This window comes from Salvia splendens, unplaced genomic scaffold (assembly GCF_004379255.2).
Source record: "Salvia splendens isolate huo1 unplaced genomic scaffold, SspV2 ctg75, whole genome shotgun sequence".
In the NCBI taxonomy this organism is placed as follows: domain Eukaryota; kingdom Viridiplantae; phylum Streptophyta; class Magnoliopsida; order Lamiales; family Lamiaceae; genus Salvia; species Salvia splendens.
Window position 1 is genome coordinate 46,493 of NW_024599422.1, and position 26,844 is coordinate 73,336.

Below are 26,844 nucleotides of genomic sequence, written 5' to 3' on the forward strand. Positions count from 1 at the left end.
GAGACGAATAACCTTCACAAGTGATTTTCTTCATGACATCAAGCTTTAAACTCCACAGCTACAAAGGGCAGATCAAGGAACCCTTGGTTTGCTATCCCAGGTAGCTCTTGCTTCAAGAAGATGCAGGCAGTATCTTTGAGCCAATACTTCAACTTGTTCAGCAAATGATTTATTTCCATTGGAACCTATATGTAGAACCATCTGGTTCCAACGCTTCCGACATACATCTCCAGCTCTGGTATCAATAAGATCATCCCAGTCGACATCTTCCACACAATTTGCATCCAATCGATAAAGTGCACTAAGCAGACGATAGTCATCTGAATCGGCCCATACACCTTGAGCTACCATAGGTGATGTTAATTGATTGTACCACTTTAGACAGCAGGTTGAATGAGGTCGAGTGGATAACTCATCACTAATTGCACTCCAACAGATATTGTCCCGCAACATTCCATGCTTGGACTTCTTCTCTTCAGAAAGTTTCAATTGTAGATCAGTATTCACCAGATCAAATAATCTCTGATACTCTTCTTGTGACCAATTTCCTTTCTTCCTACGTACCTTTATCCTGCGCCAAGTATCCTTGACATGCCATGCATGTTTACCAAGTTCATCTGCCAACGCCCTCCACTTGTTACCATGCTCTTCCTGGTATTTCAATATCATGTCATACTCTTCTTGAGTCCATTTCCGGCTCTTAGACCTCATAAATAAAATCCGAGCGCGATAAAAGATCGCACTACGCGGCCTGTATGGTATGGAAGACGCTATTTCTTTCCAGCAACCTTTCACTTCATGGTGCTTGCCAGAGTTCAAGATCATTTGCAAACCTTCATCTCCTAACTCATGTTCCTCTATGTACTTCATAACAGCACCTTTCACAACCTCATCTTCCTCCCGTGTGAATCGCTTGCCCATTACCAGATTGTCCTTCTCTCCATTACCATCCTCAGTATTTGATTTAGGAGGGAGAGTAAATACCTCAACCCGATCAGAAAATCTAACTTTCTTATTACTTTGTTAGGTGAAGTATCAACTGAACCTTTCACCACCAAACTGGTCTTTCTCCTTTTCCCTTTCTTTGCATATTCAGCTTCATTGTCTCGTTCATCACTAGAACAATTTTCCAAAACTTTACTCTTCCTTTTCTTCCTTTTGATTGTGAACTCTGCTGCTTCATTATTTGGTATCTCCTTAGTATTCAGACCACTATTGGAGTCACTATCTACATATTTTTGCTGGGCAGCAGGCAGATCATCTTTGTAGTTCTCTTTCTTTTTGTGCTTCTTCTTTTTCTTCACTTCATGATTATTCTTGGTGCCACCATCTTCTTTTGTTGACTGAGTATGATCTTCAACATCATAAAGCACATTTTCCTGCCGCTGTGAAGATAAACCAATTTCATCCGATTTATTTTCAGTGTGCGTGTCTTTTGACCTGGCAAAATTGACATCCTTCCTCCTTTTTCTTGTCCTTCTTCATATCCTCCCTAATCTCTGTGGCACTGGCTATGCAACTCTCACTATGCTCTAGGATCAGTTCTCCATCTTTCTCTCCCACCTCACTGTCAGTTCTTTTCACTTTCTGCTTAATCTTCTCTTTCAGAACTTCTTTGCCTCTCACTTTTCCAGATACATTTACTCCCTCTTGCCAATTGATACTCCCTTCCCTCTTTACTTCGTCAGTATCATGTGTCTCCACTATCTCATTCTTATCTTTCTTTTTCTCTCTTCGACCACTCTTCATTCCAGAGTGATCCACTGTTAGTCCAATAAAACTCTCTCCATTCCTTTCAGCATTATCACTCTTTAGTCGATCACCGCCATATACTACACTCAATTCACCTTTTCTAGAACCACTCTTCATGTCAGCCTCAACATCTTTGGCTCCCTTACTTTTCTTAATCTTCTTCTTTTCTTTGCCCATTTTATGATCCCTCTTCAATTGAGAAATACCTTCATTCTCAGATGTTCGAGCGGACTCAGTATGGAACTCTACTACGCTTTTGGCACTACTTTTCTTATCATTTTTCTTCTGCTTAATTTTCTCCTCATTATTCAGATTCATATTATCGACTGCACCTTCCTCACCCATGACTAGCTGAAGATGAGAAAGAACAGAAACTAAGAATAAAAATAATAAACGAATAATATATAGCTAAAGCCTGAGAAGAATCCAAGAATCCATGTTTTCTCGATAACTAAGAATTTGTAAATGATGAATCCGCGAATTTCTGGTGGTAGTAAATGCAGGAAAGTAGAAATCACAACACAGAGATTTACGTGGTTCGATTTACTGAGGTAAATCTACGTCCACGGGAAGAAAAGAGGGCAGAGTTGTATTGCTTGATCTGTTTTCTACAGCTTACAAATACAAGCTTGCTATATGATATTCTCTCTCTTAGAGTTGGTGTCTCCTCTATCGGATCTAAGTTCCGTTTATATATAGAACTGAGATCGTGGCTTGCATCACCACCCTAAGTCGTGGAGGTCACGGAGGTCATGAGATCCTGCATGGCCACTAATTAGGCGGTGGCTTACATCATCAGTAATTATGTCGTGGATGTCGTGGAGGTCATGAGAGCCTGCATGGGTCCACCACTAGATAGATCGTGTCTCCCAGTCCGGTATTGCCGAGCAGCTTTTGCCGATGCTGAGACCGAACTGCTGAACTATTGCCGAGCAGCTTTTGCCGATCTGAGAGTAGAGCTTGATGCCGACCTGAGGGCAGAGCTTGATTGGTTGGTTTTTACTGAGCTGTAGGCTGAGGCCGAACTCTTTGGTCATGCCGAACTGATACTCTTTCTTGGGCTTTGTGCTGGCTTGTTTAGTACGTACTCCATCACTACCCCCCCCCCGAAAAGCGAAGTGAATCACTTCGGCATCCTGGATAATGGTACGGGGTAAGTTGATGTTTGTCCTCGGTCTTATGAAGTGAACTCTTCTTTGACCAGACTTGGTCCTTGGTCTTGATGAAATAAACATCTTTGACCGGACTCGTCTTTGGCCTGATGAAATAAACATCTTTGACCGGACTCGTCTTTGGTCTGATGAAATAAACATCTTTGACCGGACTAAGCTTGTGTCCTAATTTGGCGAGTTTTATCGCTCGGATCGGACTTTCCGTTGTCCTAATTTGGGGATCGGACTTTCCCTTGTCCTAATTCGGCGAGTTTTATCGCGTGGATCGGACTTTCCCTTGTCCTAATTCAGGCAAGTTTTATCGCGAGAATCGGACTTTCGTTGCAGTTCGTTTCAGACGAAGTGCTTGATTTTTAAGCCGAATTGTGGTCTTGTATCCTCTTTAGAAGCTTGGACTTCACAATCGTTGGCTTGTACACGTTCTAAGAAGGGGATCAGCCTTCGAAGAACAAGATACCTCAGTTACATTTGTAAGAGACGACACTCACATAGACAGACACAACGCACGTAAGACAAACAAAAACGCACATAGGCAAAGAGAGCAAAATAAAAAACAAGGAAAGCACATAAGACTGACTGACCGACCGGACTGTCTCTTACAAATGGAACTTCTTGAGGTTGGAAATGTGCCATGTTCGGGGGTACCTGTTCTCCTGACATGTGAGCCAATCTGTAAGACCCTTTGCCGAGGACTTCTGACACCCGATACGGACCTTCCCATGTGGGTTCGAGCTTGCCCAGCTTTTCTGCTCGGCTTACTTCGTTGTTTCTCAAGACGAGATCTCCCACTTGAAATTGCAGCTTCTTCACCCGTTGGTTGTAATACCGGGCTACTTGCTCCTTGTACTTGGCTGCTTTTATGCACGCCAATTCTCTTCTTTCTTCGGCCAGATCTAACTCGGCTCGCAGTCCGTCATCATTCATTTCTGAGGAGAAATGTAGAGTTCGTGGACTGGGTACGCCGATCTCAACCTGAATCACGGCTTCAGTGCCGTACACCAGACTGTACGGAGTTTCACCGCTGGAGGTTGTGGGTGTAGTTCGGTAGGACCATAGGACTTGAGGGAGATTTTCTACCCATTGTCCTTTGGCTTGTTCTAACCGAGCTTTTAACCCTTTCACCAGGATACGATTTGTTACCTCCGTTTGTCCGTTTGCTTGTGGATGAGAGACCGAAGTGAACCGCTGTTGAATATTCAGCTCTTGGCACCAATTCTTGAACGTCTTGTCGGTGAACTGAGTCCCGTTATCCGAGATGAGGATGTGGGGTATGCCAAATCGGCACACTATGTTCTTCCAGACGAAATCCAATGCCTTCGAGCTCGTTATCGTAGCTAATGGTTCAGCTTCCACCCACTTCGTAAAGTAGTCCACGGCAACGATTAGGAATTTCATTTGCCGAGGAGCTTGGGGAAGTGGTCCCACTATGTCTATGCCCCATTGCATGAAAGGCCAAGGGCTCTGCATAGTGGATAGATCGGTCTGCGGCATCTTTGGGATATTTGCATGGATTTGGCACTTCGGGCAGGTCTTGACGAGCTGCACTGCTTCTTGTACCAAGGTTGGCCAATAATATCCCCATCTCAGAACTTTTTTAGCTAAAGCTCTGGCTCCGATGTGGCTACCGCACGATCCTTCATGAACTTCTCTGAGGATGTAGTCCGTCTCTCCTGGTCCTACGCACCGCAATAATGGCTGGAGGTAAGACTTTCTAAAGAGGACTCCTTCATGAAGTTCGTACCGAAGTGCTCGGCACGTGATCTTCCGAGCTTCTCTCCTATCCTCGGGCAATTGTCCTTGATCCAGATACTGCAAGATCGGCGTCATCCAGTTCGGCGAGCTGGATACCGAATGTACCTCGGCTTCATCAATGCTTCGATGCATTAATTCTTCCGCCTTTGAGCTCGGATCTGAGGCCAACTTGCTTAAGGTATCTGCTCGGCTATTTTCCGCTCTAGGAACGCGGATTATCCGAAAATAGGAGAAACTTCGGCTGATGCTTTGCGCTTTGTCCAAATACTTCTTCATTCTCTCGTCACGAGCTTCACTTGTACCCAACATGTGATTTACTATGACTTGTGAATCACAATGGACTTTGAGAGATTTGGCGAGCAGACTTTGCGCTAACTGGAGTCCGGCAAGAAGGGCTTCGTACTCGGCTTCATTATTAGTAGTGGGGAATAGGAAACGAAGTGAGTAGGTTACCTCGTGTCCGTCGGGAGCGACAAGTAAAATACCAGCTCCACTTCCCATCTTGTTTGAAGCTCCATCTACGAATCCGCTCCAGCAGTCCGGCGGCTCTACTTCGGATTCCAAGGGCTGTGCTAGTTCGGCATTGGCAGACTTTTTCTGTTCGGCAATGACAGGGATTGCTTGATCGAACTTGGCCTCTGTAAGAAAATCTGCCAAGGCTTGTCCCTTGATGGCTTTCCGAGGTAGGTACTCGATTGAGTGTTCTCCCAGCTCTATGGCCCATTTGGCGATTCTGCCTGATGCTTCTGGCTTGGTCAAAACTTGCCGAAGAGGCAGATCGGTTAAGACGCATACCTTGTGAGCATAGAAATATGGCCGCAGTCTCCTTGCTGCATTTACTAACGCCAGAGCAATTTTTTCCAGAGGTTGATACCTTGTTTCTGGACCTCTTAATGCTCGGCTTGTAAAGTAGATGGGAAACTGCTTAGGCCTTCTTCTCGTACAAGCACCGCACTGATGGTTTGATCTGATGCCGCTAAGTATAAGAATATTACTTCGGCTCCGGTTGGAGCAGAGAGAATAGGAAGCTCGGCTAGATAACTTTTGAGCTCGTCAAAGGCCTTTTTCTGCTCGGCTCCCCACTCGAACTTTGGTGCCTTTTTCAACACCTTGAAGAACGGCAGTTGCTTTTCGGCTGCTTGGGAAAGGAATCGATTCAGTGCGGCTAGACATCCAGTTAGCCTTTGCACGTCATGTATGGACTTCGGCATTGTCATGTTCTGAACGACTTGAACTTTGGAGGGGTTTGCCTTGAGTCCGTCCTTTGAAACCCAACAACCCAGAAACTTTCCCGAATCTACCAAAAAGGTACACTTTTGGGGATTAAGTTTGAGGTTGGCTTTCTTGAGCACGTTGAGAGTGGACTTGAGGTTGTCTTCGTACTCCGAAGTGCTTTTGCTTTTGACAACTATGTCGTCGACATACACTTCAACCTGCTTTCCGATTAGGTGCCGAAAAAGCTTGTCTACCATCCTTTGATAAGTGGCTCCGGCATTCTTTAAAACCGAATGGCATCTTTTTATAAGCGAAAATGCCGGAATCGGTAATGAAAGCTGTTTTCGGAGCGTCACTCTCATCCATCAACACTTGGTGATATCCTTTGTATAAATCAAGAAAACAGAAAATTTCGAAGCCGATCAAAGCTTCTACTTTTTTATCTATATTCGGAAGGGGATAGCAATCTTTAGGACAGTGCTTGTTTAGATCGGTAAAATCTATGCACATCCGCCATCCTCCTCCTTTTTTCTTGATCATCACAGGATTGGCCACCCAGGAAGGATATTTTACCTCGAATAGTACATCCGCTTTTAGTAATTGGCGGACTTCGTCATGGATGACTTGGCTTCTTTCTGCCGCAAAGAGTCTTTGCTTCTGTTTTATCGGCCGGACCGAAGGATCAATATTTAACCGATGAGTGATTACCTCGGGGGGCACTCCGGTCATGTCCAACGGAGACCATGCAAAGACGTCTTTATACTCCTTGAGGAGCTGGATGGTTTTTTCCCGGAGTAGAGGCGTTCCTGCGAAGCCGATCTTGACCACTCTGGATGGATCATCTTCGTATAACTGAACGGTCATTGAGTTCGGCTCTGAAGTGACTTCGGTCATCTCGCTTGCCTCTGACTCCGGTTGCTGTGATTGCTATGCTTGATGGTGCCGAACTGGTTGCTCGGCACTTTTAAGCGCAATCTGCAGACATTCTTTTGCTCTCTTTTGATCACCTCGGATGACCGCTATCCCACCTTTAGTGGGGATCTTGATGGTGAGGTGATAAGTAGAGCAAACGGCCCGAACTGTGTTGAGCCAGTCTCTCCCCAGGATGATGTTGTACGGGGACCGAGCTTTTACCACAAAGAACTCGATCATCGTATTGGAGCTTGTAGGCGCTTTTCCCACCATGATCGGAAGGCTGATAATACCTTCAGGGCGGGTGTCTTCCTGGGCGAAACTTTTCAGAGGAAGTGGAGCCGGACTGAGCCGAGCTGGATCCACTTCCATTTTATCAAAACATTCTTTAAAAAGAACGCTGACTGACGCTCCTGTATCCACAAATACTCTGTGGATCAGTTTGTTTGCCACTCCGGCTTGAATGACAATAGCGTCTTGGTGAGGAGAGATGGCTGGGACGGGATCGGCATCTGAAAACGTAATCACTTCGTCTTTCTTCAGCCTTTTATGTGTCGGCTCCTCTTGATTGGAACCTCTGCGTTCTGCTTTTAGGGACGACTTAGTTTTCCCGGCAGGGAGAGCATCAATAGTCTGGATTACTCCATCATATTGCGGCTCGTCGTCGTCTTCGGGATCTTCATGCCTTTTCGGATCCTGAGGATTGCAGTTCGCACCTCTCTGCTTTTTGTTCTTTTTCGGCTGCTTGCTTTGGTATTTTTTTAACGTTCCTGTTTTCACAAGAACATCAATACCTGCAGCCAAATTTCGGCACTCCTCGGTATCATGACCGTGGGCTTGATGGAAGGAGCAATATTGATCCTGAGGTCGCCGCGGGGCTGATTTCGTCATCCGCTTTGGTTTTTCGAACATATCGGAATGTAGTTCGAAAATTTCCGTTCTTGACTTGTTTAATGGTACGAACTGAGCGGGCGGCTTCTCAGGATTGAGCCGTGGCCCCAATCTGCCTTGTACCGGTGCCCTTTGAATTCTTTCAAAAGGAGTTCGGCGAGGAAGCACCTGGCCGCTTTGATCGGGCTTCTTTTTCTCTTCTTGGGATGAGCTGTCTAAAGACCGTTTTCGACGGTCTGCCTCATCCGCACGGGAAAACTGGTCCGCAATGTCCCACATTTCTTGAGCTGTTTGCGGGCCGCACTCCACGAGCTTTCTGTAGAGAGCTCCGGGCAGGATTCCATTTTGGAATGCCGAAATGACAAGTAGATCGTTAAGATCATTTACTTGTAGGCATTCCTTGTGGAATCTCGTCAGGAAGTCGCTGATCTTTTCGTCGCGACCTTGACGTATAGAAAGCAGCTGAGCCGAAGTAATTCGGGCTTCCGCTTTCTGAAAGAACCTCCTGTGGAAAGCATCCATTAGATCTCGGTAGGATCTAATGCTGCCTTGAGGAAGGCTGTCGAACCACCTTCTGGCGTTCCCGATGAGCAGCTCGGGGAACAGCTTGCACATGTGGACCTCATTGAGACCCTGGTTCGCCATATTATACTGATAGCGTCCCAAGAAGTCATGAGGATCCACGAGTCCGTCATAGGTTATCGACGGAGTTCGGTAGTTCCGCGGCAAAGGAGTTCGGATGATATCGTCCGAGAACGGAGTCTTTAACGCTCCGTACATGGCGAACCCGACATCTCTTCGGTACGGAGGAGAAGGAGTTCTCCTGTGATTCCGGTGCCGAGGAGAAACAGGAACATGTCGGGGTTGAGGATTCTCTCTCCTGGAAGACACGTCACTACTTGCGGTAGTGACTTTCATGCCTAGACGAGGAGGGAGAATCCGTCGTTGTCTTCTCCGGCTGTTGGCTCTTCTGCAGGAAGGTTAAGAACTCCTCCTGCTTCTCGGCCAAGAACAGCTTGACAGCTTCATTTAAATCGGGCTGCTGGGAAGACTCGGTGTGTGGACCTTTTGAGCGGCTTGTTCCTTCACCGTGAGAACTGGATACAGACTTCTCACGAGGCTGCTTTCCAGGCCTATGGGCTGCTGGGTTAGTTTCCTCATGGTCATCACGGATGGAGGCACGGGAGTTGTGCGGTCTGGCATGCATTTTTTTTTTTTTTTTTTTTGTGTAGTGGAAAAAGGGTCAAAAATTCGCTTTATCACAGATTTGGTTCTCTGTTTCCCACAGACGGCGCCAGTGATGGCTCCGCGAATTTCTGGTGGTAGTAAATGCAGGAAAGTAGAAATCACAACACAGAGATTTACGTGGTTCGATTTACTGAGGTAAATCTACGTCCACGGGAAGAAAAGAGGGCAGAGTTGTATTGCTTGATCTGTTTTCTACAGCTTACAAATACAAGCTTGCTATATGATATTCTCTCTCTTAGAGTTGGTGTCTCCTCTATCGGATCTAAGTTCCGTTTATATATAGAACTGAGATCGTGGCTTGCATCACCACCCTAAGTCGTGGAGGTCACGGAGGTCATGAGATCCTGCATGGCCACTAATTAGGCGGTGGCTTACATCATCAGTAATTATGTCGTGGATGTCGTGGAGGTCATGAGAGCCTGCATGGGTCCACCACTAGATAGATCGTGTCTCCCAGTCCGGTATTGCCGAGCAGCTTTTGCCGATGCTGAGACCGAACTGCTGAACTATTGCCGAGCAGCTTTTGCCGATCTGAGAGTAGAGCTTGATGCCGACCTGAGGGCAGAGCTTGATTGGTTGGTTTTTACTGAGCTGTAGGCTGAGGCCGAACTCTTTGGTCATGCCGAACTGATACTCTTTCTTGGGCTTTGTGCTGGCTTGTTTAGTACGTACTCCATCAGTAAAGCACCCAATAATTGAACTAGATGAATTCAACAATCATTCACTAAATCGTAACGTCGACTCAGCTATAAACTACTGTAAAACATAATAGTAGTATAGTATATAATGAAAAACACAATTTACAGTAGCTTGTTGAAGAAAAATTGTACAGTAACTGCTCCAATTCAGATAAAAAGAGGGGGGGGGGAGCAAAAGCGAAATCTAACCAAAAAACATTTGTCCAACGAAAAAAAGATGAGAATTCGAAATTGATATAACGAAGTTGATATTTACATTGTTAGATGCAGCTTCCGGCTGTGGGAAGAATCTCGAAAGAGCTTTACAAGCGTTTTTAAGAGAAAATTTACTTTTTTTAATGAATTCGTTTAATTATAATCAAACACTAATTATCGTTTTCTTTCAGATTAGTATTTTTAAGTAATAAAAAAGTGTATTTTATTTTATTTTATTTTATTTTATTTTATTTTATTTTATTTTATTTATTTTATTTTATTTTATTTATTTTATTTTATTTTATTTTATTTTATTTTATTTTATTTTATTTTATTTTATTTTATTTTATTTTAAATGAGAGGGCAATAATATGTGGCCACCAATCACCTCCTCACCATTTTCACTGACTAATTGCGGGAAAAAAGAGAGGAACTCTCAATCGGCAAATAACCAAGAAATTCCAGTTGGAAAAATTCTCGAAAGTGAATCCAAATATGTTGAGGCATATAGCAACCACGAGTCTCGGCGTGCGTCTCCGGTGCTCCGCGGCTGCCGGCGGTAGTGGCCTACGGCGGATGTACCATGAGAGAGTGGTGGACCACTACGACAACCCGAGGAACGTCGGTTCGTTCGACAAGAACGATCCGAATGTGGGAACGGGTCTCGTTGGAGCACCGGCGTGTGGTGACGTCATGAAATTGCAGATTAGGGTTGATGAGGAGAGCGGTAAAATCGTCGATGCTTGCTTTAAGACTTTCGGATGTGGTTCCGCTATCGCCTCCTCCTCCGTGGGTATGTCGATTGAATTGAATCGAAAAGTTCTATGCTTTCCGTAATATCCCCTAAAAAATTGAACTTTATGATTTGACATATTTTGTGGATTTGTTAATTGATAAATTCGGAACTGGTTTTGAGAAATTAAAGACACCGAGCGAGAGAGAGTGGAGTTTGGTATGTTTTTGGTATAATTGGAGCTGAGGTGACTCTAGATTATGTGAATTGACCATAGAATTGTAGTATTATCACCCAATTTGAGGAATTTAGTCGTGCCTCTTATGTTTCCCGGTATATAAACCTGGTGTAATTATAGGTGCTTTGGTGGTGTTACTCATTTCGAGTTAACTGTAATACTGTATGATGAAAGGTGAACACGATGCCTTGTTTGTGTTGATATCTTTGGAATTTCTTATAAGCATGTGTGGAGATTGGGAATTGTTTATGTCCGTTGATTTTCTTGCTGTCTTCTCATTTTATTTGATGCTGCCAGAATAGGTTATACATATGATTCCCCTGCTGTTTAGTTACTAGCATATACTACTTTTTATCATAAGCAGATGCAAAAGCAAATATTTAAACTGTCAGATATTCCATGTTTTAGTCTGATATTCTTCTGCATCTGTAAACGAAGTTTAGTTCGCTGGAATATACTGCTATAACACAATATTTTTCATTTTCAGCAACTGAATGGGTGAAAGGTAAGCCAATGGAGGAAGTTCTGACGATAAAAAATACGTAAGTTCCAATCACATGCTTGATTCTATTGATGCCCCTTTTATTTGTGAAGTTCTTTACGCATGGTTAATTCATCTTATGGGTCTTGCCTCTGTTCCGTTGTTGTTTTGTTGCTTTTAGTTTGTTCGTCATCACTAAGGTTGGCCTGTGATTTTATGTGTTTATCTTTTGTCTTTAATCAAGTATTTAGCAAACATGAGCATAATTAAATCTGAGCTTTTATTATTGGGTATAATATTTTCAATTTCTTTCTGATTTCTTAAATTAAAAAGAATGAAAAGAAATAGAGATTTTAAGGAAACATCCGATGTTCTATCAAGCCCTCCGCCAGTCCTCCTTAACAGAAAATTATTCACAGTATGTGTTTGCTTCCAAAGCATGTCTGCTTTTGAATTAGAGCCTCATCAAGAGAGTTGGAAAGTCGATCTTACGATGCCAGAAGCGCTTCACTTACTACAGTCCAAAGCTAAAAACTTCCTGTCTGGATAATTTAACTAACATATGATTTATGGGTTGCTCATATGGTTCCCAGTTGTTATTTGTCCTCATTCATATCCGGACTGCAGGGAAATTGCAAAGCATCTCTCCCTTCCGCCTGTCAAACTACACTGCAGCATGCTTGCTGAGGATGCAATCAAGGCAGCTGTCAAAGACTACGAGGCAAAACGATCCAAGCCAAGTGCTACGCCTCTGGAGGCCAAAGCTGCTGATGCTTGAGAATGCACTCAGGCATTAAAGAGACTGTTCCTGGTCATGTTACAATAATGTTTAATCTCAGGAATTCGAATTCGTTAGCTTTTGCTTTTTATATGGTTGCTTTTCTTGCAATCCTATTAGCTTGAAACAGAAGATACTGTACATGAGTTTTTGGGTGTTCCATGCTTGTTGAATTGTGTTTTTGTCGTTATGGAAATCTAGTTTCTTTCTTCTATAGATGTGGAAATGCCAATGTTTTTACGTACTTGTATTAAAAGGGTTCTCTTTTTCTCATTTTCAAGTTTCTTTATCATGTGACTATTACACTGAACTTTTGGAGCGACTTTGATGGTAGTAATAATATCCCCATCTTCAATTCAAAGACGTACATGAGCACAAGAGGAGTAATAGTTGTATATTTTCTATTTTGTTTACGAAAATTAGTCTTGTTTTTTCATTTTGTTCATCTATAAAATCTATCTATTCATGATAAGTTTCAATCTCTATTTAGGTAGGTGTTTTTTCATTTTGTTCATCTATAAAATCTATCTATTCATGATAAGTTTCAATCTCTATTTAGGTAGGTGTGTTTCTTTTTTCACTAATAATGTTTCAATCACCTTTTCTTTCTATTTTTTTATTTACCAATTTTGTGTCTATCGTTAAGACTAGGGGTGGCAAAATGGGTAGCGGGTAATGGGTAATTCCCATCTCGACCCGATACCCGGAGGGTATCAGGTACCCGCTATCCGACGATAACGAGAAATGGGGCGGGATCGGGTAGTGTATTTTAGAGTTTTACGGGTAGTGGGTATACCCGCTATCCGCGCGGGTATATCCGTTAGTGCCGTATACCCGCTACCCGCGCGGGTATATCCGTTAGTGCCGATAATACCTGTCTTTTAGTACTTTATAGAATCTAAGAGTTCTAAGAGATTTTTTGGAACATTTTTATATTCTGACGAAAATATAAGTAAAAACTCACTAGAACTATCTATTCAAACTTCAAAGCTTACCATCAAAGATTTAAAATTAATACTGTAAATAAGGGAAGATTGCTATTAGGTTTTTAATTTCTATTTTAATTAATTAGTATAATAAATATTTAATTCCCCATAATTCTTTTCTCTTATAAAATTCCTCTAACCTCTCTTCAATTTAATTTCATCCCTTCTACGATGTTCTACCCGCCGCCTCCCGCATCTGCCGCCACAGGCCTATGCCTCCAGCCACCAGAGTTTAGGAGGAGGCATGTGCTGAATTGGAGTGAGTGAAGCACTTTCTGCACGATTAATGTTAGGAGCACCGTTTCGGGTCGGGTACGGGTACACGCAATGTCGGTACAGAAAACCCGACACGGGTATCGGGTAATCCCGTTATGGTGCGGGGCGGGTATTGGGACAACAAATTTAGCTGAAATCGGGTACGGGTACCCGACTTGCCGGGTGCGGGTACCCGCGGATAACCCGTTTCGCCACCCCTATGACTATTTTCCATTTACGAAGAAAGTATCGACTAGAAAAGTTGAATTTTGTTTATACTGCTATAGAAGATTTTGAGTTGTGTGAACCCATTCCAAGTTCTTTATAAAAGATTGTATTCAAGTCGGATTGCATTTTCCTAGGTAGGATGTAGTACTACTACTTAGATTTCCTTAAAGACCGGCCAATTTTGGTTAATTATTTCAATTTGAAGCACCAAAATTCACATCTTCCAAACTTCAATCATAGATTGACAGTAGCATCAAAATAAAGATAGCACTGTACGATCGTGAATAAAAGAATGCCAATTAATGAATAAATGGGATCAACTAAATTTACAAAATCAGTTTTGCAAATATCCCCAAAAAAAGAATTATAATCAGACTATTCCCTCCTCCCACCAGCTGAAATCAGTAAATCAATGTAGCACTAAAGAATTAAGATCAGACTTGTGTCAAACATCAATCCCACCCCGGTTGCAATGAGACCTTCCAAACCATGTCATCTCTATGTTAATTTTCCTCGTTTCTTCATCCAAACTGTTAACAGAATCTCCACAGTTGAATGAGCATCACACTAATATCATCAGCAGAGCCTCTAGAAACTGAGAGATCAACGAGCTTTCTGCATGCTGATAACAGCTGTGGCTCTTCAACGTCTATGCAAAACGGACGAGCAATGTCTATTGCTTCCTGATTGCTAACCTGCAAAGCAAGAATAGAACATACATGAGACCTACATTGCATCAATGAGAGATAAGCTCAACGAAGTGAGACAAAGTATGAGATGCAATGCAAAAAAACAAGGCTTTAGACGGTTGGTTGATGGTTACCTTATCCCATAATCCATCAGAAGCAAGGAGCAGAAACTCGTATTCTGGATCAAGCTTAACGACTTTGGTCTCTGGTTCGGCTGTGACCCATTGTTTAAGGTATTGATCTCCAATAGCCCTCGAAACAGCTAGAGATCCTAACACTCTCCAAACACCCTTCCGGCACTCAACAAAACCGCCCTGAAACAGTAAACGACATAAGCCTAAGACCGAGCAAACCATCAATATGACCAAACACCAATGCAAAAACATGGATGCTTACCGACATCTCAATCCTTTCCCTCTCGTCTTCCCTGGACGGGCGGTGATCAGAGGTGAGAGCCTCAGCCACCCCATTCTTGCTAGACACGGCACGACAGTCACCAGCATTGGATACCACTAAGTTTCCCCCGGTGATGAGGGCTGTCACGCAGCACGCCCCTCCCCGGACATCTGTCTTGAGAAACTCAGAATCTGTGGTCAAGTAACCACCCTTCACAGCTTGCTCAATGCTGCTGTGATCTCCCCTCCTGTTTAGTTCATCTATAATGTTCTTGTCCAAATTCTCAGATGCAAACTCAGCAGCCTTTGCTCCTCCATGCCCATCAAAAATGCCAAAGAATGCCTACATTGTCACACACACACACACAATTAAAACAGTACAACAAACCCATGCAAGAGAATCACATTTTCCATAAAAATTCAATAATAATGAAATAAAACAATCAAGACTCATTCAAACAAAATAAACCACATTTAACTAGGATTTCAAGAAGGATAAAAGGTCGAATCTTTACACAACTATGTGTGTGTTTCTTCCTTAAAAACACAAAAAGAAGAAAAATTTACCTGCTTAGAGTCACCTTGGATGCCCACAGCAGCAGAGTAACGATCTTCCATCGCATCCCTCCTTCCTCTCTTACAACACACGGAATACCCATCTCCCTCCACCTCCACCGCCTCCTCCATCGCCCCCTCCGGCGCCTTCTTCTCCTCCACGCAGAATACCGGAATGTTGAGCCTCGGCGGCCTCTTCCTCTTCAAAATCGGGGACGAATCTCCGGCGCCGGAGAGGGCCTTGATGAGCCCGCTTGATTTCTGCAGCCGAAATAGCCGAGGAGATGAAGCTTTCGGAGAGCATACGGAGGCCGACGACGACGACGGAGAGAAAACCGGCGAGCTCGAGATTGCAACCGTGCAAGAAGACATTTTTTTGCTTTACTTTTTCAATTAAATTTTGGTTTCTGCTTCTGTTTCTTCCAACGTTCGAATTTTAAGGATTTTGTAGAAGGGATTGGGTAGGGGTAAGGGGGTGGGTGGGGGTACTAATCACTTCATTGTAAACTCCGTTTTATATAATTGTTATTGTCTCTTTACCATTGAATTATTTTATGAGATGATGAAAATTTACTTTTAATTTTACGATCTTGACTAAGTCGGAATTAATATTCTATTTTTGGGGGCAGAAAGGAGTGGGTCTTATAATTGGAGAATTATTAGATTGATGGAGTCAATTTATTTCCCAAATTGGAGTAAAGAAAGGGGAAAATTCAATATCAATTTTGAAATTTTCATGGTCTTGATTTGTAATGCTATCAGATACGCGACTCAATCTTGTTATCACAACGAGATCGATTCCGGAACGAGAAGAACGAATACTTGATATGAAAATGAATAAGCAAAAAACAATTCTTGGAGAGTCAATGGAAATCTTGTGTTTTATTTGTGTGGAAGATTACAAAACTCTTGGATGAAAAAATTCTCTTTTCTTTTTCCACAGCTCGGCTCTATTTAACTAGTTCAACCTAACGGCTTTCATTTAAAGCTAACTAACTAGTCGCATCCGACGACGTGCATCAGTTAATAACAACTGTCAACTCCGAACTCGTTTAAGTTCGGCCAACACCGAACTCGTTTAAGTTCGGCCAACACCGAGCACCAACACCGAGCACTGAGCACCGAGCTCAACACCGAACATTGAGCTCGGTTAATCCCTGAGCACGACTACAAACTCGACCAATCACCGAGCATGATTGCAGTTCGTCAGATCACCGAACAGCATATCGGTCCCTAATCGCCGAACAGTATATTGGTAACCGAACTGAACTGATTGTGCAGTTTTGCCCCAATCCTCATAACAAATCTCCACCTTGGGACATAACTGGACAATCCATAGATTTCATCCATCTTCCACAATCACTCCAGCTGAATCAGATTCACCAAATCCATGCAATACTTCAACTTAAGTCCGGGCAACACCTTTGTTAGCATATCAGCTGCATTGTGCTCAGTAGCTACCTTTTCAATCTTCACTGAGCCCATTTCAACTTCATCCCTCACAAAATGAAGCTTAACATCCACATGCTTGCTCCTCTCATGGAATGTCTGATGTTTTGACAAACATATGGCACTATTTGAATCACATAATACAGTCACAGCTCCTTGATCAACTCCAAAATCCGAGCAGATTCCTTTCAGCCACATGCTCTCCTTTACGGCCTCAGCCATGGAAATATATTCTGCCTCAGTTGTTGAGAGTGCCACCACAGATTGCAAACTCGACTTCCAACTTACAGCAGCTCCATACATGCAGAAAACATAGCCGGATTGGGACTTCCTTGTGTCAATGTTAGTAGCAAAATCGGAATCACAATATCCCAATAGAGGCTGTGCATCAAAATTCTTACTTCCATCAAACAGTATGCCATAATCCTGAGTACCATTCAGATACCTTAGTATCCATTTTAAAGCATGCCAATGCTCCATACCTGGATCTGCCATGTATCTGCTCACAACACTTATGGCTTGGCTGATGTCTGGCCTTGTACACACCATGGTGTACATGATGCTTCCCACTATGTTTGCATATGGGATTTTATCCATCTCTCTTCTCTGACTATCATCTTTAGGGCACTGATTTATACTGAGCTTAAACTGCTGGCTCAGGGGCACACTCACTGGTTTGCTTTTATCCATCTGAAATTTCTTGATCACATTCCTGATGTAATCTTTCTGAGTTAGCCATATCCTTTTCTTGTCTCTATCCCTTATGATCTCCATTCCAAGGATCTTCTTTGCATCTCCAAGATCCTTCATATCAAATTCAGATTTCAGATCACCTTTCACTAACTCCACCTCTTCCTTATGCTCTGCAGAGATCAGCATATCATCTACATACAATAGTAGATATGCCACAGCAACTCCACCTCTTCTCTTGATGAAGACACAATGATCATACAAAGACTTCTCAAAACCGATCTTATGCATGAACTCATTGAACCTGAGATACCACTGTCTTGAACTTTGTTTTAGACCATACAAGCTTCTTTTCAGCAAACACACCTTTCCTTCATTTCCTGGTTGGACAAAACCAGGAGGCTGCTCCATGTAAATTTTCTCTTCGAGCTCTCCATGAAGAAAGGCTGTTTTGACATCGAGTTGCTGCAATTCCCAATTTCTCTGAGCAACAATGGCAAGTAGAATCCTGATGGAGCTATGCTTTACCACAGGGGAGAATATTTCATTATAATCTACTCCCTCCTTTTGTGTAAAGCCTTTGGCCACCAACCTGGCTTTAAATCTGATTTGATTGTTGTTGAAGGCCTCAATTTTCTTCTTAAAAATCCATTTACAACCAACTGTTTTCTGATCAGTTGGCCTCAACACCAAAATCCATGTGTGATTTTTGTACAAGCTATCAATCTCCTCCTGCATGGCTAATAGCCACTGATCCTTCTCCGGACTCCTTATTGCTTCCTTGTAATTTGAAGGCTCATGATAGTCCATCTCCTCAGCTATGGCCAGTGCATAGTGCATCATATCAAAATCCTGAAATCTGGAAGGGAGCTTGATCCTTCTTCTGGTTCTGTCTCTTGCAACCAGTCTCTGTGGAGTCTTGATGTTACTTTCATGTTCAGAGGATCCACCAACACTGGTTTCTTGTGAATTTCTCACAGTATCTGGTGGACTTCTTACAGGATCAGATGAGGATTCCCTCTGACCCTCCACCTCAAACTCAACAGTCTGAACTTGCTTCATGAAGAAAGGCATTTCAGATTCCCTGAAAATAACATCCCTACTGATGACAACCTTCTTATTCCCTTCCTCACAGCACCATAATCTGTAACCTTTAACTCCAACCTGATAGCCTATCATCACACATCTGAGAGCCCTTGGTTCCAGCTTTCCTTGTTTGATGTGAGCATATGCTCTACACCCAAATGGTCTTAATTTTGAATAGTCTCCATAAGATCCATACCATCTACTATCCGGAGTCTGATTTTCAATGGCAGCAGAGGGGCATTTGTTGATTAAAACAACAGCTGTGGAGGCTGCTTCTGCCCAAAATGGTTTTGACATTCCAGATGCTATCAACATGCATCTTACCCTTTCAAGAATGGTTCTATTTATTCTCTCGGCGACCCCATTTTGTTGTGGGTTGTGAGGCACCGTTCTATGCCTTTTAATTCCTTTTCTCTTGCAAAACTCATCAAACTCATGGGACAAAAATTCCAGCCCATTGTCAGTTCTTAGGCATCTCAAAGGCTTCCCCTTTTCTAGCTCAACTGCAGTACACCACTCCTGAAATTTCTTGAAGGTCTCTGACTTTTCTTTCATGATCATTATCCAAACCTTTCTTGAAAAATCATCAACAAATGATAAGAAATACCTGCCTCCTCCAATGCTATTTACTGGTGCAGGGCCCCATATGTCACTGTGAACATATTGGAGAGGTTGTGTTGAGTTATGTTTGCCCACTCCATATGGCAGCTTCTTGTTTTTGCCAAGAATGCATTCTTCACACGATCCAATGGCTCTTTGTATCTCTGAATCAGCCATCTGAATAATGCCTTGCTTTACCAGCTGCATCAGCCCAGTGTCCCCCACATGGCCCAGCCTAGCATGCCAATTGATGGTCTTTTGTGTGTTGTTAGCTGTTCCAGCAACTGCCTCAGCTTTCAGATAATAGAGCACATTGTTTCTGACAGCCTTCATGATCATTTGGCCATCCTTTTTGACAAGCATCTCTCCACCAAAGAGAGTCAATTCATAGCCATTCTTCTCAAGAAGACCCAAGGATATAAGATTCCTTTTAATGGATGGGATGTATCTCACATCAGTGAGAGTTCTGAAAATTCCATTGTCCATCCTCAAACATATGCTCCCAACACCCCTTACATCACACACATGGTCATCTCCCAGCAACACCGAGCCTTCAGATTCCTTTAAATCTTGGAACCAGTCGAGATTGGAGGACATATGGAAACTGCAGCCTGAGTCCATGATCCATAGCCTTGATAATGGGCTATCCTCCACCACATTGAGAGCTCTTGCCTCTTCAATTTCCTCAGTGATAGCTGCTGTACCATCTCCTTTGTGATTTTCAGATTGCTTTTTCTTCCAAGCAAAACAATTTTGCTTGATGTGTCCTGGTTTCTTACACCAGAAGCAGCTTCTAGATTCCTTTTGATCTCCTTCCTTAGATGATCTTGGCTTCCACTTGTCAGATGGGGGTTTCTTGAATTTGAATTGTTTCTTTGAAGTTGCCTTCACATTGAGGCTTTCAGCAGCTTGATCGATTGGCTTGCTGACACATTTCTGCATTGCCTTCAGCTTTAATGCAGAAAATACCTCCTCCAAAGTCACTTTCGAATCCCTTCCAAGAAGTATTGAGTCTTTGAATTGCTCAAAACTCTGAGGCAGAGCATTCAATAACATCAAAGCTTTATCCTCATCTTTCATGGGATCATCCACACCCTCAAGATCATCTATATACTTTCGAAAATCTTCCAGCTGATCCGCCAGATTCTTGGAGTCAGAAAATCTAAAGTTGAACAATCTTTGCTTGAGATGCAACCTATTTGAGATTGACTTCTCCATATATATTTTCTCCAATTTCTCCCACACTCCCGCGGCATCATCCTCTTTCTGAACCTCCCTCAAGACTCTATCGCTGAGGCACAAGACAATCGAGCTATACGCCTTGTATTCCAGTTCTTGACATTTCGCCGCATCCATCCCTTGAATCTCTTTCTTGTCCGTCTTGGATTTCACATAATCCCAGACGCCTTGCTGCATCAGAACAGCTCTCATCTTCAATCTCCACAGGCCGAAATCATTTTCGCCGGTGAATTTCTCAACGTCGAACTTTGCGGTAGACATTGTTGAATTCGTCGTCCTTCTTCGATTCCCACAGACGGCGCCAATTTGTAATGCTATCAGATACGCGACTCAATCTTGTTATCACAACGAGATCGATTCCGGAACGAGAAGAACGAATACTTGATATGAAAATGAATAAGCAAAAAACAATTCTTGGAGAGTCAATGGAAATCTTGTGTTTTATTTGTGTGGAAGATTACAAAACTCTTGGATGAAAAATTCTCTTTTCTTTTTCCACAGCTCGGCTCTATTTAACTAGTTCAACCTAACGGCTTTCATTTAAAGCTAACTAACTAGTCGCATCCGACGACGTGCATCAGTTAATAACAACTGTCAACTCCGAACTCGTTTAAGTTCGGCCAACACCGAACTCGTTTAAGTTCGGCCAACACCGAGCACCAACACCGAGCACTGAGCACCGAGCTCAACACCGAACATTGAGCTCGGTTAATCCCTGAGCACGACTACAAACTCGACCAATCACCGAGCATGATTGCAGTTCGTCAGATCACCGAACAGCATATCGGTCCCTAATCGCCGAACAGTATATTGGTAACCGAACTGAACTGATTGTGCAGTTTTGCCCCAATCCTCATAACATGATTTGGTAACAAACATAACATGCATGTATTGTGGTAAGAAACTAAATTTCATGATTCATTGGTTGTCAATTTAGGCTGGATTGGTTTGATTGACCGTTATATATGAATCGGTCGTGATAGGGTTTCGATTATCTTATGGTATTAAATGATGGGCAAATATTTTACCTAAACAATCAATATCATAACCGTTTATAAGAAAGTGACTCATACTAAATTTTAACATATGCCATTAAAGAATACAGATCACGATACATAGATTATACTTGCATAATTTCTTTAAATTTTCAATTAAACAGAACAAATTTGGATTTAGTACCATGATTAAATTTCCCGCCCCTTTGATCTTAGTTTAGGGGAAGAGTCAATATCAATTTTGTTAAAAAAAGCATGCATGTATCATGGTTCTTTTCTAACTCTGTCTCCGATTGTGCTAATTATAAAAAAAAATTAAAATGGATTAGAATAAGTTGAAACAAGAACCTAATAACAGTTAGAATAACTTGAAACAAAAATACATAATAACCGTCAGGTTACTTGAGAAGTCATTTCAAATTAACTTTTTTATTGGTCGTGATGAAGTGTTGCAAATAAAAGATTTGCTAGTACTGATGAAATATCATAGATTAATGTAATCGGAGTGAATATATATACATCTGAGGATGTTATAATTAAGATATGAGTTAAAAATAAAGAGTATCAGTATTAAATAAAAAAGATAAAATTTTCCAAGATACAAAGTGATTGCGTTAAAAATAAATAGTGATAAATGAAGGAGCCAAAAGATTTTTCTTTCAAAATAACAAGTTGAAATGTATTTATGCTTTTTTTTGTATTTTACTAGTACTATATTTTACTACTCAATCCTTAGGTTGGATTAAGCCAATTATCCAATTTAATTGCAGCTTGTACTTATAGGCCCAAACATGCAAATGCTACGTTGCTAGTACTCATTAAAAGAGCTAAAAGAGCTAGAGTGCCCGCATGGGCGTAGTGCAGTTGGCAACGAAGGAGCAGATCTTGCTGCAATGAGTCTGGGTTCGAATCCCACTGTTGTCGTGTAGTTGCTTCCATCTCTCAGGCACAAGTGTGAGGCCTTGGGAGATGGGCTTCTGGCAGCCAGTGGGTTAAGGCATCCCCTTAACGGGCTACTGCGTACCCTGATTAAAGATGGGCTTCTGGCAGCCAGTGGGTTAAGGCCTCCCCCTTAACGGGCTACTAACCCCCTTACATGTTGTGTGAGGCCTTGGGAGATGGGCTTCTGGCAGCCAATTGGTCAAGGCATCCCCTTAACGGGCTACTGCGTACCCTGATTAGCGTACCCTGATTAAAGATGGGCTTCTTGCAGCCAGTGGGTTAAGGCCTCCCCCTTAACGGGCTACTAACCCCCTTACATGTTGTCCACTGCTATCGTGTAGTTGCTTCCATCTCTCAGGCACAAGTGTGAGGCCTTGGAAGATGAGCTTGGGTTAAGGTCTCCCCCTTAACGGGCTACTGCGTACCATGATTGAAGATGAGTTTCTGGCAACCAGTGGGTTAAGCGTACCCTAATTGAACCCCCTCACATAATGTCAGGCCGGAGTGTTGAGGCCGCTAAGGCGACGGAATCGTCTTTTGCTGCAATTAAAGAGCTAAAGTCTTGGGCCTTGTGATTTTACTGTTATGGATCTTTGGAATCCTAAACAAAATCCAGTAGTAGCAATCATTCCACTGTAGAATTTATACGTCATCACATGAAAGCAAGTCTGAAATTTAAATTTATGTAATTTGAAGCGTGATATTCATATTAATCACATATCCCAAAAACAGTTGTACAAATGTATAATCACATCTATATGCCTGATGGATCCGCGAAAATTTGATGTTAGAGAATGCAGGAAAATACAGATCACGACACAGAGAATTTACGTGGTTCGATTTACTGAGGTAAATCTACGTCCACGGGAAGAAAAGAAGGCAGAGTTGTATTGCTTGATCTGTTTTCTACAGCTTACAATACAGACTTGCTATTTTGTATTTTATCTCTAGAGATCGAGAGAATGTAACCCTATCTATCAGATCTAGGTTCTATTTATACAAAGGACCAAGATCGTGGCATGCAGCTATTTACTAGGTAGTGGATGTCGTGGAGATCGTGGCGATCTTGCATGGGTCCACTATCCTGCATGAGTTAATGACTGCTTGACACCACTAAATAGATCGTGGGTGTAGTGGAGGTGGAAATCCTGCATGAGTCCACTATCTCCTAGTTCGGTCAAATACTGAGACCGAACTGCTGAATTATGGCCGAGCAGCTTTTGCCGATCTGAGAGTAGAGCTTGATGCCGACCTGAGAGCAGAGTTTGATTGGTTGGCTTTTACCGAGCTGTAGGCTGGGGCCGAACTCTTTGGTTGTGCCGAACTGAACTCTGATACTCTTTAGTCATGCCGAACTGATACTCTTTCTTGGGCTTTAGGCTGATGGGCTTTACTGCTGTTGGGCTTGTTTAGTACCTTGTTTAGTACGTACTCCATCACTACCCCCCCCCGGAAAGCGAAGTGAATTACTTCGGCATTCTGGATAAAGGTACGGGGTAAGTCGATGTTTGTCCTTGGTCTTATGAAGTGAACTCTTTTTTGACCGGACTCGTCTTTGGTCTGATGAAATAAACATCTTTGACCGGACTCGTCTTTGGTCTGATGAAATAAACATCTTTGACCGGACTAAGCTTGTGTCCTAATTTGGCGAGTTTTATCGCTCGGATCGGATTTTCCGTTGTCCTAATTTGGGGATCGGACTTTCCCTTGTCCTAATTCGGCGAGTTTTATCGCGTGGATCGGACTTTCCCTTGTCCTAATTCAGGCAAGTTTTATCGCGAGAATCGGACTTTCGTTGCAGTTCGTTTCAGACGAAGTGCTTGATTTTTAAGCCGAATTGTGGTCTGGTATCCTCTTTAGAAGCTTGGACTTCACAATCGTTGGCTTATTGCAGCTCGTTTCAGACGAACTGCTTGTTTAAGCTGAATTGTGGTCTTGTATCTTCTGTAGAAGCTTTGACTCACAATCGTTGGCTTGTATATGTTCTAAGAAGGGGATCAGCCTTCGAAGAACAAGATACCTCAGTACCATTTGTAAGAGACGACACGCACAGAGACAGACAAAACACACAAAAACGCACAGAGACAAATAAAGACCAAGTAAGCCAAATAAAGCACATTGACTGAACAGGACTCAAGACTGACTGACCGGACTGTCTCTTACAAATGGAACTTTTTGAGGTTGGAAATGTGCCATGTTCGGGGTACCTGTTCTCCTGACATGTGAGCCAATTTGTAAGATCCTTTGCCGAGGACTTCTGACACCCGATACGGACCTTCCCATGTGGGTTCGAGCTTGCCCAGCTTTTCTGCTCGGCTTACTTCGTTGTTTCTCAAGACGAGATCTCCCACTTGAAATTGCAGCTTCTTCACCCTTTGGTTGTAATACCGGGCTACTTGCTCCTTGTACTTGGCTGCTTTTATGCATGCCAATTCTCTTCTTTCTTCGGCAAGATCTAGCTCGGCTCTCAGTCCGTCGTCATTCATTTCTGAGGAGAAATTTAGAGTTCGGGGACTGGGTACGCCGATCTCCACCGGAATTACGGCTTCAGTGCCGTACACCAGACTGTACGGAGTTTCACCGTTGGAGGTTGTGGGTGTAGTTCGGTAGGACCATAGGACTTGAGGGAGATTTTCTACCCATTGTCCTTTGGCTTGTTCTAACCGAGCTTTTAACCCTTTCACCAGGATACGATTTGTTACCTCCGTTTGTCCGTTTGCTTGTGGATGAGAGACCGAAGTGAACCGCTGTTGAATATTCAGCTCTTGGCACCAATTCTTGAACGTCTTGTCGGTGAACTGAGTCCCGTTATCCGAGATGAGGATGTGGGGTATGCCAAATCGGCACACTATGTTCTTCCAGACGAAGTCCAATGCCTTTGAGCTCGTTATCGCAGCTAATGGTTCAGCTTCCACCCACTTCGTGAAGTAGTCCACGGCAACGATTAGGAATTTCATTTGCCGAGGAGCTTGAGGAAGTGGTCCCACTATGTCTATGCCCCATTGCATGAAAGGCCAAGGGCTTTGCATAGTGGATAGATCGGTCTGCGGCATCCTTGGGATATTTGCATGGATTTGGCACTTCGGGCATGTCTTGACGAGCTGCACTGCTTCTTGTACCAAGGTTGGCCAGTAATATCCCCATCTTAGAACTTTTTTAGCTAAAGCTCTAGCTCCGATGTGGCTGCCGCACGATCCTTCATGAACTTCTCTGAGGATGTAGTCCGTCTCTTCTGGTCCTACGCACCGCAATAACGGCTGGAGGTAAGACTTTCTAAAGAGGACTCCTTCATGAAGTTCGTACCGAAGTGCTCGGCACGTGATCTTCCGAGCTTCTCTCTTATCCTCGGGCAATTGTCCTTGATCCAGATACTGCAAGATTGGCGTCATCCAGTTCGGCGAGCTGGACACTGAATGTACCTCGGCTTCATCAATGCTTCGATGCATTAATTCTTCCGCCTTTGAGCTCGGATCTGAGGCCAACTTACTTAAGGTATCTGCTCGGCTATTTTCCGTTCTGGGAACGCGGATTATCTGAAAATAGGAGAAACTTCGGCTGATGCTTTGCGCTCTGTCCAAATACTTCTTCATTCTCTCGTCACGAGCTTCACTTGTACCCAACATGTGATTTACTATGACTTGTGAATCACAATGGACTTTGAGAGATTTGACGAGCAGACTTTGCGCTAACTGGAGTCCGGCCAGGAGGGCTTCGTACTCGGCTTCATTATTAGTAGTGGGGAATAGGAACCGAAGTGAGTAGGTTACCTCGTGTCCGTCGGGAGCGACAAGTAAAATACCAGCTCCACTTCCCATCTTGTTTGAAGCTCCATCTACGAATCCGCTCCAGCAGTCCGGCGGCTCTTCTTCGGATTCCAAGGGCTGTGCTAGTTCGGCATTGGTAGAATTTTTCTGTTCGGCAATGACAGGGATTGCTTGATCGAACTTGGCCTCTGCAAGAAAATCTGCCAAGGCTTGTCCCTTGATGGCTTTTCGAGGTAGGTACTCGATTGAGTGTTCTCCCAGCTCTATGGCCCATTTGGCGATTCTGCCTGATGCTTCTGGCTTGGTCAAAACTTGCCGAAGAGGCAGATCGGTTAAGACGCATACCTTGTGAGCATAGAAGTATGGCCGCAGTCTCCTTGCTGCATTTACTAATGCCAGAGCAATTTTTTCCAGAGGTTGATACCTTGTTTCTGGACCTCTTAATGCTCGGCTTGTAAAGTAGATGGGAAACTGCTTTAGGCCTTCTTCTCGTACAAGCACCGCGCTAATGGTTTGATCGAATGCCGCTAAGTATAAGAATATTACTTCGGCTTCGGTTGGAGCAGAGAGAATAGGAAGCTCGGCTAGATAACTTTTGAGCTCGTCAAAGGCCTTTTTCTGCTCGGCTCCCCACTCGAACTTTGGTGCCTTTTTCAACACCTTGAAGAACGGCAGTTGCTTTTCGGCTGCTTGGGAAAGGAATCGATTCAGTGCGGCTAGACATCCGGTTAGCCTTTGCACGTCATGTATGGACTTCGGCATTGCCATGTTCTGAACGACTTGAACTTTTGAGGGGTTTGCCTTGAGTCCGTCCTTTGAAACCCAACAACCCAGAAACTTTCCCGAATCTACCAAAAAGGTACACTTTTGGGGATTAAGTTTGAGGTTGGCTTTCTTGAGCACGTT

General features: G+C 43.2%; 4 protein-coding genes across 4 annotated transcripts; 1 reads left to right on the plus strand and 3 right to left on the minus strand.

The window, feature by feature from the left end:
• Positions 1-72: 72 nt before the first annotated feature.
• LOC121791196 (cyclin-D-binding Myb-like transcription factor 1) lies at positions 73-921 on the minus strand. The gene has a single exon (XM_042189222.1). It carries the CDS (start codon positions 919-921, stop codon positions 73-75), a length of 849 nt encoding a protein of 282 aa, XP_042045156.1.
• LOC121791197 (protein FAM133-like) lies at positions 921-1,929 on the minus strand. Its single transcript, XM_042189224.1, has 2 exons — positions 1,441-1,929; positions 921-1,385 (listed from the first exon to the last, which is right to left on the minus strand). The coding sequence occupies exons 1-2, from the start codon at positions 1,927-1,929 to the stop codon at positions 921-923; spliced, it is 954 nt and encodes a 317-aa protein (XP_042045158.1).
• Positions 1,930-10,226: 8,297 nt separating this feature from the next.
• LOC121791194 (iron-sulfur cluster assembly protein 1-like) lies at positions 10,227-12,338 on the plus strand. Its single transcript, XM_042189221.1, has 3 exons — positions 10,227-10,628; positions 11,294-11,348; positions 11,915-12,338. Exons 1-3 carry the CDS (start codon positions 10,331-10,333, stop codon positions 12,063-12,065), a joined length of 504 nt encoding a protein of 167 aa, XP_042045155.1. The 5' UTR covers positions 10,227-10,330; the 3' UTR covers positions 12,066-12,338.
• A 1,498-nt stretch (positions 12,339-13,836) lies between these two features.
• Positions 13,837-15,576, minus strand: LOC121791206 (probable protein phosphatase 2C 25). Its single transcript, XM_042189233.1, has 4 exons — positions 15,186-15,576; positions 14,620-14,961; positions 14,358-14,537; positions 13,837-14,229 (listed from the first exon to the last, which is right to left on the minus strand). The coding sequence occupies exons 1-4, from the start codon at positions 15,543-15,545 to the stop codon at positions 14,068-14,070; spliced, it is 1,044 nt and encodes a 347-aa protein (XP_042045167.1). The 5' UTR covers positions 15,546-15,576; the 3' UTR covers positions 13,837-14,067.
• Between the last annotated feature and the right edge of the window lie 11,268 nt (positions 15,577-26,844).

Bases quoted from the DNA above. Each gene is read 5' to 3' on its own strand.
- LOC121791194 (XM_042189221.1), top strand. From the start codon at position 10,331: ATGTTGAGGCATATAGCAACCACGAGTCTCGGCGTGCGTCTCCGGTGC. The intron at 10,629-11,293 runs GTATGTCGATTG...TTTCATTTTCAG, and splicing joins TATCGCCTCCTCCTCCGTGG to CAACTGAATGGGTGAAAGGT. The intron at 11,349-11,914 runs GTAAGTTCCAAT...TCCGGACTGCAG, and splicing joins GTTCTGACGATAAAAAATAC to GGAAATTGCAAAGCATCTCT.
- LOC121791196 (XM_042189222.1), bottom strand. From the start codon at position 921: ATGGGCAAGCGATTCACACGGGAGGAAGATGAGGTTGTGAAAGGTGCT.
- LOC121791206 (XM_042189233.1), bottom strand. From the start codon at position 15,545: ATGTCTTCTTGCACGGTTGCAATCTCGAGCTCGCCGGTTTTCTCTCCG. The intron at 14,962-15,185 runs GTAAATTTTTCT...GTGACAATGTAG, and splicing joins TCCAAGGTGACTCTAAGCAG to GCATTCTTTGGCATTTTTGA. The intron at 14,230-14,357 runs GTAACCATCAAC...CTTGCTTTGCAG, and splicing joins CTGATGGATTATGGGATAAG to GTTAGCAATCAGGAAGCAAT.
- LOC121791197 (XM_042189224.1), bottom strand. From the start codon at position 1,929: ATGGGCAAAGAAAAGAAGAAGATTAAGAAAAGTAAGGGAGCCAAAGAT. The intron at 1,386-1,440 runs GTCAAAAGACAC...TTATCTTCACAG, and splicing joins AAGGATGTCAATTTTGCCAG to CGGCAGGAAAATGTGCTTTA.